Source organism: Helicoverpa zea, chromosome 30 (assembly GCF_022581195.2).
Source record: "Helicoverpa zea isolate HzStark_Cry1AcR chromosome 30, ilHelZeax1.1, whole genome shotgun sequence".
NCBI classification, from domain to species: domain Eukaryota; kingdom Metazoa; phylum Arthropoda; class Insecta; order Lepidoptera; family Noctuidae; genus Helicoverpa; species Helicoverpa zea.
Genome location: NC_061481.1, coordinates 5,045,351 through 5,063,549, shown reverse-complemented (window position 1 = coordinate 5,063,549; position 18,199 = coordinate 5,045,351). Strand labels below are relative to the sequence as shown.

The window sequence follows — 18,199 nt, the reverse complement described above, 5'->3', positions numbered from 1 at the left end:
GAGTTCCTCCGTGTTTCGGAAGGCACGTTAAATTGGTGGGTCCCGGCTGTCATTTGAACATCTTTGGCGGTGGTTACGGGTAGTCACAAGCCAGTAAGGTTGACAATCTGTCCTAACAAGGGCCACAAGGGGTATGAGGTTTTCAAGGTAACTGGATTGAGGTGATCAAATGTGTAGTCGCTTTATATGGCACATTGGTAGTCATCTACATATTAACGAGTACTAGTTATTTTCCGCAATTTCACCTTTGCCCTGGGAAAACTTTTTCCTGGTACTCGGACAAAATATAGCCTATGTAACTTAAGGATAGTCTAGCTTCGCAACAGTGAAATAATTTTTCAAATTGGTTCAGTGATGTCGGAGCCTTTATGGCACAAACAAAAAAAATATTCCCATTTATTATATTACTATAGATGAGTGGTACTCTCATACTTTTAGAAGAAGGCATGACATGGCGTCTCCAGTTGGTTGTATGATCTAAGAGCACCCCTGCTATGGTATATACCAGACTAAGCCACCGGTTTTACCCGCGTTTCATGATTATTGTCAAGATAAAAGTAATCTTACCACTTACAATCAATACAAAACTTGATCTCATCATCTGCATAGCCTTTTCCCAACTATGTTGGGGTCGGCTTCCAGTCTAACCGCATGCAGCTTAGTATCAGTGTGCCACAAGGAACGACTGCCCATCTTACCTTCTCATACATTGCAACCCGATAGGTCCCCTTCGGCCCGGCTTCGTTTGTAAGAATTTCTGACTTCTGACTACCCGTAACGACTGTCAAAGATGCAATAAAGAGTACCAGAAAAAAATATGTTTTAACAAAATCGTGAATTCAAAGTTTTCAGTCGGTCTGATACCGGCTAAATACCTGATCTTTGTAATGTGCGTACTACCATTCATCTTCATAGTTATTTATGAGCCCAAACAAACTTACTGTGCGGGTAATTTTAATAAAATTGATTCATTTAGGATCACAACACAATCAATTGAGTATGTGGCGCCACTTCTTCTTCCCGGCAAAAACACATGGAAGTGGTGAAGGGCGGGCGTTTTGGGGGCTGTCTTATGTTTTCGACGTTCGAAAATAGTGCTGATTTATCAGCCTAATTTGAATAAACGTTTTTGAGTTTGAGCTAGGCTTTTACTTAAAACCCTGTAATGCTTAGCTTACAGCATTCGGTTTAAGTGAATACCAGTGTAAGCGACTACCCCTGATTTATTGCGACGCTAGGGGCTGTTTAATACTAGCTTTATTTCTTGGCTTTGCTTGTTTTTACTGCATTAGGTCTGTATTACTGGAATTACAAAAAAAAATAGGTAGGTAGCCCATATAGATGTTTCATCTCTCGAAAGCGGGCATAGTCGTGTGTGTATATGTCACCGGAAAATAACAAAACTCGTAAGTTGATCAATTTTCTAGGTAGTTGATCAACTCTCGGAAAATAATAAACGGCAATTGAAATGTACTATTTAACGCATTGAATTTTAGCTTATTGGTCAACTTGCGGTACCTAGCCGTAATTTAATAATTAACTATATTGCTACAAGTAAAATCATCCACAAATGGACCAATCATTGCCCAGTGTCCGTCACTTCGTCAAGTCTTAATACACTTTTCTCTGATTGGTCGACAGCTTTCATTATAAGCATTTAGCAAGTGTTTATTCAGAGAGCTTTTAACCAATCAACGTACGATGATTAGACGACAAGACGCCGTAAATTAATTAACTTACTAAAATACATACGTTAAATAGTACATTTTAAATGACGTTTATTATTTTCCGAGAGTTGATCCTGACCTAAAAAATTGATCAACTTACGAGTCTTGTTATTTTCCGGTGACATGTATGAGTTTGAGAGTCGCTTAAAATATTTATTTCAATCAAGCACAGTCTTTGAGAGATTGGTTTTGACTTGACTTGGAATCCGAACGTCTCGTTAATTCTAGTAACTCATTACGACTACCGTACTTTGCTTGAGCTACAAGAAGGCTCTTTTGTCCGCCCTAAAATCAGAAAAATATGGATCCAACTATTCTTACGCCCTTGGAGCAGCGCTCGCGTCAGTAAACCGGTTTCGCCGGTATACCGTGCCTACTATGACGACTGTGACCGTACAATCGGTTACAAAATATCTTTCGATCATCATCCTCCGAGCCTTTTTCCCAAACTATGTTGGGGTCGGCTTCCAGCCTAACCGGATTCAGCTGAGTACCAGTGCTTTACAAGAAGCGACTGCCTATCTGACCTCCTCAACCCAGTTACCCGGGCAACCCAATACCCCTAGGTTAGACTGGTGTCAGACTTACTGGCTTCTGACTACCCGTAACGACTGCCAAGGATGTTCAATGACAGCCGGGACCTACAGTTTAACGTGCCATCCGAAACACAGTCATTGGTGTCTAAGATATACTTAGAAAGTACATACAGACTTAGAAAAGTTGCATTGGTACTTGCCTGACCTGGGATCGAACCCGCGCCCTCATACTTGAGAGATTGGTCCTTTACCCACTAGGCCACCACGACTTTTTATTGAAAATATCTTTCGATATTATCAATTTTTATTTTTTGTACTAAACTAATTACTACTGGATAAAATTCATTCCTGTATACAAGAAACAATATATTAAATCGAACCAAGCGCTGTAGGTTCCTAAGACGACTTCTTACCACTAAACCATACTTTACCTACGTTCTTATAAAGTTTCCAGTAATATATCATTTCAGTAGCTTTAACATGGAATATAAGTGCTTTATAAGTTACTAGCCGTTTTCCCGCGGTTGCGCGCGCGTCCCGTGGGAGCTACTGCCCGCACCGGGATAAAATATAGCCTATGTTACTCGCAGATAATACAGCTTTTTAGTGGTGAAAGAATATTTAAAACCGGTCGAGTAGTTTTTGAGTTTATCCATTACAACCAAACAAACAAACGTACAAAGTTTTCCTCTTTATAATATTAGTATAGATAATTAACGGGTAGGTATATCTTCATAACTCGTACTGTGTAGTCGCGGCACGTAGACAGTATAAAGATCATAAAGTTAAGCAACGCTTAGTGCGGTCAGTCCGTGGATGGGTGACCATCTTGTCACATCATGACGAGTGCTTCCGTGTTTCGGAAACTGTAGATCCCGGCTGTCATTGAACATCCTTGGCAGTCGTTACGGGTAGTCAGAAGCCAGTAGGTCTGACAACTAGTCTTATCAAGGGGTATTGGGTTGCCCGGGTAACTGGGTTGAGGAGGTCAGATAGGGCAGTCGCTCTTTGTAAAACACTTGTACTCAGCTGCATCTGGTTAGACTGGAAGCCGACCCCAACATAGTTGGAAAAAGGCTAAGCATATGATAAAAGATATACCTATATATTACTGAATACTATAAATATACAAATTCAAAAAGTTGCATTGGTACTTGCAGACTCATACACACACGTACTTGAGAGGTTGGTTCTTTACCTTCTTATAAACTTTTCAGTGCCTTAGTAATATATCATTTTAGTAGCTTGAACATGAAATATAAGTGCTTTATAAGTTATATATTAACGGGTATATCTTCATAACTCGTACTGTGTAGTCGCGGCACGTAGCGAGTATAAAGGGTGCGTTCTTACACCTGGGTTGATTAGAGGGTGTTTTGTTTTGGAATTGTAAAAAAATGTTTTTTTTTTTTGTTTAAAATGGATTGAATTTTGAAGTTAAACATGTTTCATGTTATGTTGTAGTTGATTTTTGCCAAAAAATAAAATTTGTTAGCTTGGCAAAAAATATTCTACACTTTTTTTATCGTTTACTAGTTTTTCACCGCAGTTTACGTGCGTCCCCTGAAAACTACTTCTCGTACCCGGAAAAATTACAGCCAATTTTATTCGGTGATAGTGTAACTTCATAGCAGTGAAATAATTTTTCAAACGGGTTCAATAATTCATTAAAAAAAACCCTTAATATAAGTGTTATTAGGGGTCTAATAACACTTACATTAAGGGGTTTTTAATAAGTTTTAATAAGTAAGATTTAATAAGTTATAGGCTTAATCTACTCAATCTGTGGAGATCTAAGGGGGAGGCCTATGTTCAGTAGTGGACGTCCTAAGACTGAGATGACGATGATGATTCTACTCAATTACTTTTAACCTATTTCCAAAGATGAGGTACTCAATTGTGGCTCTTTCCATACCTTATTTTATTTTTTTATTTATTGTCCTTTTTGCACACATTTTACAAAAAAAAAAAATACTATGTCATTCATGGCAGGAAATTTTATTTAAAAAAAATCTATGTTTTTTTTTAACTCTAAGATCTTCCATTTGATGTGAACCCCCTGTATATGAAGTGGTGTCGGAAGCTTCACACGCAACTTTATAGCGAAAACGTGAGGGCGCGTTGTATTGCAGTTTATAAAGTTAAGAAAAGTACAGATTTGGACTTAAGCTAGTTTTTTTTAAACAAATAGTGACAACAAGAACAGAAAGAAATGACTTCATTATTAAACCGACTTCCGAAACAGTATTATTTTTATATTCTTACGTGGCCTATTAAAAACAGGTAATAAGTTTTTATTTTGCATCGGTTTAAAGGTCGATTTTTTTAAATCTTTAACAACTAACTTCAACTTGAGACGTCCAAAAACACACAAAAAAATACAATTTGAAAATCCACATAAAGAACCTCCCTTTTTTGGTAAAAAAAACTTTTCGGTATTTTTTTATATAACACCCTGCCTTCTATTTGGCATGAATCCTCCTGTATATGAAGTGGTGTCGGAAGCTACACACGCAACTTTATAGCGAAGACGTGAGAGCACGTTGTATTGCACTTTATAAACTTAAGAAAAGCACAGATTTGGGGTTAAGCAAGTGTTTTTGAGATTTTTTTTTGAAAAAAACAGTTATTTAAAAGATGTTTTTTTTACGTTAGTTTGAAATTTTAATATATATATATCGGCCGAACCCGATTTTAGGACAAACCAGTTTTGCCTAGGCTCAACTAGTTCTTCCTATAGGCGTTAGGATTAACTAGTAGAGCCTAGTCCAAACTAATTTGTCCTAAGCCCGATAGGACGGACCAGTTTAGGCTAGGCAAAACTAGTTGATCCTGATATAAGTACGCACACTCTAGGATAAACTGGTATAGCCTAGTCAAAACATATACATATCTACTAATAACGTATTTAGTTAATTTAAAAAAATACTTACCTATTATTTGTTACTTTGCTACATATATGTAGTATGATTGTTCGTATTATCAATTTATCCATAACGACGAATCATTATAGTTTAATAAAGATGATTATTTTTCTAAACACGGAGTAGTTTATTTAGTTCATCTATTTATTTAGACTTTTAGATATGTATATGTTTTGACTAGGCTATACCAGTTTATCCTAGAGTGTGCGTACTTATATCAGGATCAACTAGTTTTGCCTAGCCTAAACTGGTCCGTCCTATCGGGCTTAGGACAAATTAGTTTGGACTAGGCTCTACTAGTTAATCCTAACGCCTATAGGAAGAACTAGTTGAGCCTAGGCAAAACTGGTTTGTCCTAAAATCGGGTTCGGCCGGTAACATATATATATAAATGAAACCCGCTTTCCGTTGTCACAACATAACATGAAAACGACTTGACCGATTTGGCTGAAAATTAGAGGGGAGGTAACTTAGACCCGGGAGATATTTATTTTAGGATAGTTTTTGTCACCATCCGGCTACGGGACGCGGGTGAAACCGCGGGCGAAAGCTAGTTTTTATTAAAAATCTTGTATTTATTAAAATAACGTAATATTTATTACTTAGTCTAGTAGTTCCGTGTTACTCCTAAGTCCGACATCACGAGGGAACCACTTTCCGCATCCGGATAAATAGCTTCGATGAGAATGAAATGATTAGTACACAGATAATCTAATAACGCATAAGAAACTAGTCTTTACCCGATTTCAGAAAAACTTACTTCCGTGACGTAGCTGAAACTGCGGGGTATTGCTATTTTTTCTTAACAATCCGACAATTTTAACATAAGAAAAAGTTAATAAAATAAACAAATAATAGGTCTTTACCTATGAAATTGCCGTTTTGTATGAAAAAATTTAAACGTATTTTTTTTTTCATGTATTTTTTATTTGTATTTATCAAAGTAATTACCCATGCAATCAATGTTTCTTTTCCAACGCAGTGGCAGTAAATCGATGTCCTTCTTAAAGAAATTAGCTGGATGGGAGGCAACCATTTATTCAAAGGCATTTTTTACTGCCTCTCGGGTACTGAATTTTTTACCCGACAAAAACTTATCCAAATTCTGGAAAAAGTTGTAGTGTGTGGGCGCAAGGTCTGGTGACTGGCGGACGACGGAAAAAATCATTCATTTGTGTGTCTGTTGAGCAGTGCAAGGCACGTCTCGACGCGTACTTTGCGCTAGTGTTCATTGAGTTCGTGGGACACCCATTTGTTAAGCTTTTTTACCTTGCCAATTTGACGCAAATGGATCAATATTGTTTTGACGCTAACGTCGAAAGCTTTAGCCGTAGATTGTGTATCATCAGCTTCCACAATCGCCTTTAATTCATCGTTGTCGACCAAAGTCTTCGGTTCAACTTTCAGGTCAAAATTTCCAAAACGGAAGCGAGCACACCAATAACAGGTGGTGTGTCAGTTAGCAGTGTTAGCTCCGTAAACGTCGTTGATGTTACGTGCCGCTTGTGCCGCGTTGCTACACCACGGTAGTCATATTCCATAGTTACTTGATTTTTTAACGTATCCACGATGAAGAAGATTGAAATGCGATGACAATGTAGCACTAATCAATAAACTAATGACTACTTTTGGAAGATGAATTCCATGGTTTTTTAATAAGATTAATTTAATGAATTACAATTCTTGGCCAAACAAAAAATATTACGATTTGAAATGGCCATAACCGCAGATTGGCAATTTCATAGGTAAAGACCTTATATAACTGGAAAAGACAAACTTAGGTACCTGGGAACCGGAAAGTGGACGGGAAAGAAATCTGCCGACGACGGGGCACTCGATGCCGGCCAGCGGGAAACTTCCTCCGCATTTGCTTAAGTAATGTCATTCCACGAGTCCGGGTGATATAGTTATCGGCACGAATCTTGAGCTCTGACCTACACATGCGCAAAAGTGATTTATTAGCAAAGAACCAATCCCTTGTGACGGTTATGGCGCGATGCACTGCGGGCCAATCACCGCTTTAGCCCGCCCCCGCGCCTCACTTCATACCACAAAAGGGACCCAATAAATTACTTCTGCGCAGGCGAAGGTCAGAGCTCAAGATTCGTGCCGATAACTATACAGGCACTAACGGTCAGCACTTCTAGCAAGGTTTTTACATGTTTTTTTAATTGGTTTTGATCACGCGACGAACCGCGGGCGATACCAATTTTTTTGACAGACCGAAGTGAAAAAAAAAACAAAAGCGAAACCCGTCATGGCAGGACAAATAAAAAAGAAAGAAATGAGGACATGACCAAGAAGTCTGAACAATAACAATGTTTATTAGATTAAATAAAGACTAGACATAGCTTTGTTATACGTATATTCAATAACAATTCTTCGTTTACAGTTAATTTCAATTATCTATCCATCTGTTGATTTGCATACCAAAGATAGGAATTTGACATAACATGTACGAGGCTTTTTTTTTAACGACGTCAAAAATCATCAAATGACCCCTCCCGCTGTGGGTTAGCAGCGGTGAGGGAGTGTCAGACTCTTACTGACTAAAAACCGTCGTGTTCCGTCATAGGCCTTTTATGTACCAGGGCCGCGGTAATCCTTTCGAACAACCCGCAGCCTAATGCAGCAGGATAATGTCAACTTTCTATCTCTAGTAAGCAAAACAAAAGATAGATAGCTTATTGAAAGTAGCAGTTAGTAAATAAATCACAGGTTTGTTTATCCGCGAGAGAATGGAGCCAGTGGGTTTGTCACCAGGTGGAATATTCCAGAATTTCTGAAAGGAAAAGAATAATAATTATGTAATTATGACATAATAGCAACCGAGTTCGAAAATAATTCAGTGTTTGATCGTGAATGCAGTTTTCAGAAAAGTATTTAGATGCAGTAGTACAGTAGTTGCATGCAAGACGACCTCAATGGCGCAATGGTCACCATGCCGGACTGCCGAACCTGAGGTCCCGGGTTCGATTCCCGGTTCGGTCGACATTTGTGTGATGAGCATGCTTGTTGGCCGTGGTCTGGGTGTTATAATATGTATTTATATGTAGTTTATCAGTTGTGTTGGCACCCATAACACAAGTTAATTAATAACTTACCATGGGGCTAACCGACCGTGTGTGAAAAAGTGTCCCGACATTATTTATTTATATTTATATTTAAGAGTTTATACTTTAGCCGACTTCAAAGCGAAGATGTTCTTAGTTTGACCCGAATATTTATGATCGCGACGGCTTTTACTTAGCTACGACCTCCTCTTTCCATATTAGTAATTTTATCGCTGTGATTTGAACAATTTTGCCAGTCATTACGGGTAGTCAGAAGCCAGTAAGCCTGACAACCAGTCTTCCCAAGGGGTATTGGGTTGCCCGGATAACTGTGTTGAACAGGTCAGATAGGCAGTCCATCCTTGTAAGGCATTGGTACTCAGCTGCATCCAGTTAGACTGGAAGATGACCCCAACATAGTTGGGAAAAGGTTCGGGAGATGATGACGGCTCAAGAGATGAAGACTTACCCAGTCTTAGGCTCCAGACCTCCCAATCTCAGGGTGCCACTAGCATTACAGGTACCAGATAACGCTTGGTTGAGGTTCGCACATCTACGCCCGGTGAAGCCTCCAGTACGTAGTGATTCTCCGAGGTAGTAGTATGACCTGGAATGAGGATGTCGGTGTTAGGTTCCAAGTCAATACTCAATTTTCAATAGAATCAGAGGCCGTCAGGCGGGTTTGACAGAATTGACAACTAGTGTTTGTAAGGTGATTAATCCTGCGTCTTGAAAACAACACTATGTTCTCAGTTTTTTTTTGACGCTAGCGAACGTTGCTTTAAAGAAATCAAATCACCCTTAAATCAACCACAACAAAGTGCTTTGAATAAAGAAAAAAATACGTGTGGCACTCGGGGAATGTATTTAATAAGTTCCGTCATTCATCAATCGTGATAGATTTCGGCTCCTGAAAAAATACATATTTTTGTTTTCAAATCGTTATTTTAAGTACCTACAATACAAAAATTATATACATGCAGAGTGTGTCGTACCTAATCACATTAAATTCAATACGTTAATATATGTCGATTAGCACAAAGAAAAAAAAAATTTAAAAAAAAAGTACGTGTGGCACTCGGGGACTGCCGCGGTAAAGCTATTGCATAGCATTCTGTATCAACTTATGCAATTATAATTATTTATTTATACCGTTCACTGTTGTAGATAAATACTTATACACCTATATATTTTCTCACAAACAGCTGATTACGTATTCGTCCGATTTCGGAGCAGCTCGTCTCGATTCGGGCGAGTTCCGTAAAGTCGTACAATACGTCTAATCGCACGACACACAGCGCCGTGTCGAAGACTGCCGAACTGACACGACGTTAGACGATGCATGGCCTTCAAGCCACACCTCCGTGCCCGTCGGAGTGGGGAGCGTGAGGTTTTTTCGTTACGGAATTTCTGAATTTGGTCCCCGCGCTCAAGGCCTGTGATAGAAGCTATGCAATAGCTTAAAAATATAAGAAAAATAATCCACCTTACATCTTATGGAGTGAGCTAGCAACGTTCGCTAGCGTCAAAAAAAAAACTGTGAACATAGTGTTGTTTGTACCATTTCTTCCCAGAAATATAGGTCAAGGGTGTGGGTTGGGTCTGTCTCCTGTAAGATTTGACGACCGAAGAATGTTTTTGACCTATATTGAATACATACACTTTGACAATATTTATTTCCTCACCTATAATGATGACACAGCGATGTCATGCACCCCGGCATAGTCCTACCCCCGTTGGGGTAGAAGTCCACGTGAGCGAGGGGGTTGAGATACCCAATGTCCCCACCATTAGTGTGGATGACCTCGGTGTAGAGGCCATCAGAGGGACGGAACAGCCAGGCCGTGTCCCAACGGTCGGCGGGGTCGCAACCTAGGAGAAGAAACAAGGTGTAAAGAAAGAAAGAAAGAAACAAACAAAGAAAGATATAAGGAAGGAAAGAAAGAAAGAAAGAAGGAAAGAAAGGAAGAAATAAAGAAAGAAGGAAAGAAAGAAAGAAAGAAAGAGACATTTAGGTATTTGCATAGAACAAAGGTGGTACCAGTTTTTACAAGCGTTAATGGTTCTGCCTTGGCATGCAAATATGTTTACCTGCATAATAGTTTAATTAGTTTATTTTTTTCTAAATCTACTGGTTAACTGGGGAAGTCTGATCATGCTATCTATGAAACGGCTAAAGAATTAAAATTTGTGTTGTTTGAATCGTCTAAAATATTAATTTTATTCTGTGTTTATAAGCATGTAAATGTCGGTCCTGCGCCTGATCTTTCTCCGGTCGTATCGGATTGCCGTCCCTTCGCGCTATGAGAGTGATGGAATAGGGAGTGCACCTGTGTCTGCGCAAATGCTCGTGCACTATCCTATATCCTGCGCAGTTGGCTCTCGTTATATGAGAACAGCCGCCGTAGCTGATAATCGGCTAACAGGACATCATCATACTGACCAGTAACATACCCCACATTGCCAGAGACAGTTCTAGCCATGATACCAGCGCCGTGGCCTCCGACACTGTATCCTACGATGTGGTAGGTGTTAGGAGTAGCTCCTGTGATGCGGTTCAGCCAGGTTATAAAGCGGCCGGCGGCTTGTCCTGGAAGTAGGGTTTGAGGGTGAGAAAGAGAAAAGGGTGCATCTTATATGAGCAAAGCGACGCGATGGGAAAACAAAAAACAATCGATTTCTTTCGAAGTGGTTTCCGTGATTGAATTAGCTTCGGATCGCTTCACATCGCAATAAGATCGATTCTATTTCAATAAGATCGATCTTTCCATTTGATAGGAACTTGATATTGTTTGAATAGGACTAACTGTTATCTATTACGATTATTCCCAATATTCTATCTATTTGTTGATTTACTTTCTAGGGATAGGAATTGATGATGATGATGATGACCATGATGGTACACTCACCAGCTTGGATGGCGCGGGGTCCCCACGCGGAGCCGGCGCTCCAGTCCAGGACTATCACGTTTACGTCACCAGCCGCCAGGAACGCTGGAACAAAACAGTTTGCTAGTTGACAACTATAATCTATATATTAGTAGGCACTTATCTTCGAATTGGGAATTCATCAAATAACCTCTAAGTAAGTCTGACACCAGTCTAACCAAGGGGTATTGGGTTGCCCAGGTAACTGGGTTGAGGAGGTCAGATAGGCAGTCGCTTCTTGTAAAGCACTAGTACTCAGCTGAATCCGGTCAGACTGGAAGCCGACCCCAACATAGTTGGGAAAAAGGCTCGAAGGATGATGAACCTCTCCCGCTGTGAGTGCAGCGTGAGAGTGTCAGAATCTTACTGACTAAACACATCAGGTTCCTTCTTAAGCCCTATATGTACCCGCGCTGAGGTAACTCTTTCGAACAATCCTGCAGCCTCGGCAGACTTGGACCCTCACCTGGCACGAGCACGGTATTGAACCCTGAGGTGACGGAGCCAGCGAAGCCGTGCATCAGCACGACGGTGCGGCGACGCGCGTTAAAGTTCGAGGACGTCACCGTGCCAGCGTTATTCAGGACTAGGGGCTGGCTTATTGAGGGGTTCTGTCTGAAAGAAGGGAGTTAACGGAGTGTAAATAATTTCATAACGAGACGGATAAAAAGCATTAGACTAGATTTCAGCGGAGATTGTTTTTTGATTGGCAACGTTCGTGCGGGTAATTCAGCCATCTGGTTAGATCGGAAGCCGACTACAATATGGTTAAGAAATGGTTAGGTGGATGATTGATGAAGAGAATATTTTACAGTTCAACTACATACAATGACAGGGTTTCTCTACATAGTTTCGTAAAAAACATATGTTCAATTGCTTACAGCGCTCGATTTTTCTGCGTGTTGTAAAACCTAGGTTCTGATGGCAATGTGGCTCGATTTTTCAACTTGGAAATCAGCAAGTGTGAAAAGGCTGTTATTCATTCTCCTGTTTATTAAAAAGTACCATTGCTATGCCATTTTTACATCCTGTATGTATAAATCTTCTATTGAGGCAAAATATTTTAAAAGATTCACTATAAGGACATAATCATAGTCTTCTTATTTTTCATCCTGCTGCGTATTGATCTAAGTAAATAGCAAGTCTACATTAACATACCTGGTAAACAAATGGTATCTATTAGAAGCGTCTGGGTTGTATCTGGCGAGTTTCTCATAGTCGCTCAGCTTCAGCCAGTTGTCGACCAGATGGACGGAGCCGCTGTCATCTTCCATGTAGTCGTAGCGGAGACCTGGTGACCACTTGCCGAGGATTGGGTCATTGGCGGGGTAGGCTGTGGAAGTATATGGTGTTAGTTTTTTTCATATATTAATTCTAAAGAACATTAAAATTGTATGGACAATAAAATTAATTAAATTACGTAGGTACGGCAGTGGTAACTCTCATGCACCTTAACACAATATGTAGTAATAAGTACGATTTTCCTATAAAACTGTTACCATTGACCTGAAGTTGACTGTACTTATCAGTTACAATATTTGGCACGTTAACTTAAATATTATCTAGGTACACAAACATTTTTTGTTTTGTGAATATGTTTAATTAGCTGATTTCCGCGGTTTCACCCGCTTTTGGTTTAATTTCTTGCGTACGTGGACAAAATAAAACCTATATTTATAATAATATCAACAGCTCAACCAACTTGGCTGAAAATTGGTGGTGGATAGTTTGGAACCAAGAGACGGTCCTATTTTTTTCCTTACACATGTGGAAGTGACTTTATCTGTCTATCTGTTGCGCTTTCACGCTGAAACTACTGAACTTATTTAAGAGCCCTGCCTCACTAGGACGCCATGGCGACGTCGCCAGCGGTGCAAGTCTGGCTACCTATGGCATCCAAAGGTCGCCAAGTCGAGTGGCCATGGCGTCTCGACAGTCAATTGTTTACGTCGTCGCTGAAGAAATCGCACGCTGTCTGGCGACCACACTGGCGACTGAGTGAGGGAGGTGCACTTTACCGCGTACAATATAGTGGCAACCGTGGCATCGTCGCCAAGCTGCCAGAGTAGCCAGAAGCCACGTAGGGAACTGTAGCTCGTGGCCACGCCTCCAATTTGGCGACGTTGCCAAGTGAGTTAGGTTCCATACATTTCAATACTAACTGCTTGGATACGTAGCCGGCGACGTCGCCATTGGCGTCCTAATGAGGCAGGGCTCTGGAACTGTAGCTCGTGGCCACGCTTCCAATTTGGCGACGTTGCCAAACCGTCGCCAAGTGAGTTAGGTTCCATACATTTCAATACTAACTGCTTGGATACGTAGCCGGCGACGCCGCCATTGGCGTCCTAGTGAGGCAGGGCTCTAAGAGCCCTGAGAAAGAACAGTTTAATTAATTTAACGTATAACTTTTATCTTGTAAACGGATGGAACCGCAAAGAATTTTAATCAAAATAACTATGTTGGTGACGCAACGATCAATGCGTTCCATGATAATTATTGTATTTCATTGAATAATGACTAGCAACAATTATATGATACGAACAAGTTTACTCGTGCCAAATGCACTTAAATAGAATAAAAATAATTTGAAAGATTAAAAAGTTCGATTATTTATTATGTCTAAGTCGAAGTTATGTTACTAAATTAGCTTTACTGAAAAACAACTATTTTTCAAAATATTTTTGTCATTGTATGGTTCCGTAGCTAACGTTCACGACGAAATACCACAAAGTTTAGCTATATCTGAATAGTGAGAAGAGTTTTCTGCGATAGAGGTTTTTAATGTGTAATTTATTTATAAGGCATGACAGTTTAACTCATAGGGTCCGTTCAGACAGACAGACAGGCTCGGAGAGCAGAGCAAATTCTTAACACGTTGAAAATTGAGTACTTAGTATTTGAAGTAAGGTTTATTTTTGCATGCGCACTGCTTTTGTCACTGGGAATGCTCGAATGCGCTCGGTGTGAAATAATAAGAGTAGCCGACCGGCTCCGATCGTGTACCGTGAATGCTGACATTATTTCGCAGTATATGGCTCCGTTTGCATGCTCTTTAACGCTCGCGCAGCTGATCGGCTCCGGTCTGTGTGAAAAGAAAAATGCGCGCCGATGCTCTCTGACCCGGTCTATCTGAACGGACCCATATACTGGGAAATAATGTCAGCATTCACGGTGGCAAGTATTGGGTGGTTAGACGGATTAGTAATTTAATAATTTGATAATTTGTCAGACATCGACACGAACAACTATGCAAACGCTACTTCAATAACCCAGTTAGACATTTTGCAAAACAACTGTTTTGACAACTCATCGACTACACAATATTTATTTATCTTCCTTTCTATACGTGTATTATCTCAGGTATTGTTAAGCCGATATGGTCTTGATTTCAATTAATAATTATCATTGTAATAATCTGGTTATTAATTACTGTTTGAAACTAGTTTTTCAGACCAATAATAATTAGCTCGTGTATTTTTTTTTTGTTACAAATTATTTTTATTTGCGAGATGTGAGTGTGTGAATAATTATGTGAGAAATCTCTCTCTGTAGGTGCGGCGTGAGGGAGTGTCAGACTCTTACTCAGTAAAGCTCACCCACATGTTCCTATATATTTAAATTACATACATTTAAATATTTATTGTTCTATATCTATATTAAAACTTATGTAGGGAAACATTTTTTTACACGCTTTTTATTAGCTTCACCTGTATGTTTGTAACCGACTTCTTTGGGCGCGATTTTGACCCACTTGAAACGGCCAGATTTCGTTCAAACTTTGTAGATTTATTGAGGACCGATGACAATACAATAATTTGATAAAATAATTCCATTTTTAACCGACTTCCCAAAAAGGAGGAGGTTACACATAAACATCGATTACTCCGAGGTTTATAGACCGATTTACGTGATTATTTTTTTGTTCGACTCGGAATAGCTGCCAGTTGGTCCCATAGTCATCAGGTCAGGATCTGATGATGGAAACCCTGAGAAATCGAGGGCAACCTTCAAAAGTTGTAGGCATACATAGGGTAAAAACTTGACACTCAGGTGTACGCCTAAAAGCACTATTCAACTGTGAAGATTTGGAGCTGACTTGATGATGGAGACCAGAGAGGGTCGAGGGAATTCGACAACTGAATATGTAAACTACCTCGTGTTTGGGCTTAAATTATTTGTATTGACAAGACCTTTGCAACAGTGAAGGTTTGGAGCTGACCTGATGATGGAGACCAGAGAAAGTCGAGGGAACTCGACAACTGAATATGTAAACTACCTCGTGTTTGGGCTTAAATTATTCGTATTGACAAGACCTATGCAACAGTGAAGGTTTGGAGCTGACCTGATGATGGAGACCAGAGAAAGTCGAGGGAACTCGACAATTGAATATGTAAAATACCTCGTTTGGACTTGTATGGATAGTGACAACTATTCATATCACTGTAAAGCTTTAAATAAATAACCTTTTTACAAAAAAATTAAACCGACTTCCCAAAACACTAAAAAGCAATAAAAAAAAACTAATTTTAGGTGCATCGGCCTAGAAGTCGGTGGCAAAATTAACTTAGTAACATCCATTAGACACCGACTTCTAGGCTTTTCAATTTGCAAAATATGATTTTTGTTAATTGATATAATTTTCATCTATAGTCGATAAGGTAAGAAAATTAATTAAAATTTTCTAGAATTTTTCTCTACAGTCGATAAGGCAGGACTCGATGTTAATTTTTATTTCCAATAATTATCTTTAGCAGTTTTCTGTAATATTGACAAATTTTTGTATACTAAAGAGAATTTTAATTCTACAAAACAAATAATAGTTTTAAAACAAACTAAAAAGTAGAAAATAAATAATAGTTTTAAAAAAACTAAAAAAACACGCTTTTTATAGAAAAACGAACCAAAAAATAGAAAATAAATTTTAACGGATTTAAATTAAGAAAACAGTGTTCAAAATTTCAATGAATATAAATTAATAATAGTGTGAATACAAAAAAAAATATTAAAAAAAAGCGTGGGGTGCTTTTTAAGATATTATCGAAATGAAAATCACTGTACTCATATCTGTCAATAAAATATTTATAACTATTGACACCATGCACCCCACGCTTTTTTTAATATTTTTTTTTGTATTCACACTATTATTAATTTATATTCATTGAAATTTTGAACACTGTTTTCTTAATTTAAATCCGTTAAAATTTATTATATACCTACCTGTTCCCTAAAAGCACCGAAAGGACAGGACCGATTTCGAAAAATTCTTTCAGTGTAGTTGGGAAGCTAGACTATACTCGAGTGACATAGGGTAGTATGTACCTATGTTATCCAGTTACAAAAAGCAGTGAAATCGAGGGGGAAAACTTGTAGGTTTACAAATTACGTTATTTAAAGTTAAACACAAAAGTTTATTGAAAAATTGTGTACACAGCTCTAACGAATTAATATTCTCTTTATCACGCTTTTATTAGGTCGTCCTGTATGTATGTAACTATGTAATGGAATCTAAGGTAACCAGTTTAGCCATCTTCCAAGGATCGTAGCGTCATGAACATTGTCAGCTGTATGTAGTTCTGATGACAATACAATAATATGGTACTGTCGAACTGATCTGATGATGGAGCCGGAAGATATGAACTGGAACTTCATGATAGAACATTGCATCATAGCTGTGTTTGGACTTGTTAGAAAAGTCTTGTAACTTTGACAATGATTAGGTTTCAAGGTCTGATGATGCAGCCAGAAGATAGACATTAAAGCGCATGTTTTTCTTGTGTTTTTAAACTACATATTAATTTACTATGAATATACTTTAGTAACTCACCCGCAGCCAAGCCGACAAAAAGAACCAATATGGCCGCCGTTCGCGCCATAGTTGCAATATCAAACTGTGCTGTGGATGATACAACGCATTTTATGTTGTTCATTACTATCATATCTTGGATACGATAATTATCTTATTAAGAGAAAATTTAATTAGGGTTCCATAAAAAAATATTAGTTTTTACGATTGAATCACCGAAAAGAAAAGTTTTAGAAGCTGGTTTCATGAACATTGGTTCTACTTTTAAATAATATTTCTTTATTTATAAAAATAATATTTCTTTATTTCAGTTTTATTTAAAACCTGAAGAAAAGTAAGCTTAATAATTTAAATTGATTAGTATTGGATCATTTTATCCATGATAGATTTTTTCATATCTGAGATCAGCTAGTTTTAGGATACAATAACTTCGGTTGTACAATATTAGTATTGATAGAGAAGTAGAGGAAAATTTCATGAAAATGCATAGATACAGTAGTTTTATCGTGATTTGCTCATGCTCACCACATAATCCTACTAATATTATAAACGCGAAAGTTTGTATGTATGGATGTATGGATGTTTGTTACTCTTTCACGCAAAAACTACTGAATGGATTTTAATGAAACTTTACAATAATATAGCTTATACATCAGAATAACACATAGGCTACAATTTGTAAACATATTGTTCGAAATACTAAACCTGCGCAGACGAAGTCGCGGGCACCAGCTAGTATGTACATACGTACAAAACGTTACAAACTTTCGCTTCACTACATAGTATAAAACAAAGTCGCTTTTTCTGTCCCTGTGTCCCTTTATACGCTTATATCTTCAAAACTACGCTACCGATTTTTTGCGGTTTTTTTAATGGATAGAGTGATTAAAGAGGAGGTTTATATGTATAATAACATCCATTAAATTGTGGAGAAATATTGATATCCCCTGCGAAGCCGGGGCGGGTCGCTAGCTTACAACATTAATAAGATACGGAACACATTGGCCATTCAGACAGGTGTGCACGGCCAATTCACACTTGACATATTTTTCTTCGAGCACTGCAATGCTATTATTATCTGTTTTTAATTTGTTGAAGCCACGTCATAAAGTTAAATCTAAATTAGGAGATAAAACTTTTTATGTTTCAAATATTGCAAAGATAAAATAATTGTGTCTTTACTTTTAATTTTTAACCCCCGACGCAAAAACGACGGGGTGTTATAAGTT

At 38.5% G+C, this 18,199-nt stretch overlaps 1 protein-coding gene across 1 annotated transcript; it reads right to left on the bottom strand.

Annotated features, from left to right (window-relative positions):
* Positions 1-7,535: 7,535 nt before the first annotated feature.
* On the bottom strand, positions 7,536-17,097 carry LOC124644647 (pancreatic triacylglycerol lipase-like). Its single transcript, XM_047184139.1, has 8 exons — positions 16,992-17,097; positions 12,326-12,500; positions 11,634-11,782; positions 11,150-11,233; positions 10,684-10,830; positions 9,926-10,112; positions 8,710-8,847; positions 7,536-7,969 (listed from the first exon to the last, which is right to left on the bottom strand). The coding sequence occupies exons 1-8, from the start codon at positions 17,092-17,094 to the stop codon at positions 7,912-7,914; spliced, it is 1,041 nt and encodes a 346-aa protein (XP_047040095.1). The 5' UTR covers positions 17,095-17,097; the 3' UTR covers positions 7,536-7,911.
* Between the last annotated feature and the right edge of the window lie 1,102 nt (positions 17,098-18,199).

Bases quoted from the DNA above. Each gene is read 5' to 3' on its own strand.
- LOC124644647 (XM_047184139.1), bottom strand. From the start codon at position 17,094: ATGAACAACATAAAATGCGTTGTATCATCCACAGCACAGTTTGATATT. The intron at 8,848-9,925 runs GTGAGGAAATAA...TCCTCATTCCAG, and splicing joins TCGCTGTGTCATCATTATAG to GTCATACTACTACCTCGGAG. The intron at 7,970-8,709 runs GTAAGTCTTCAT...TTTTCCTTTCAG, and splicing joins GGTCTGGAGCCTAAGACTGG to AAATTCTGGAATATTCCACC.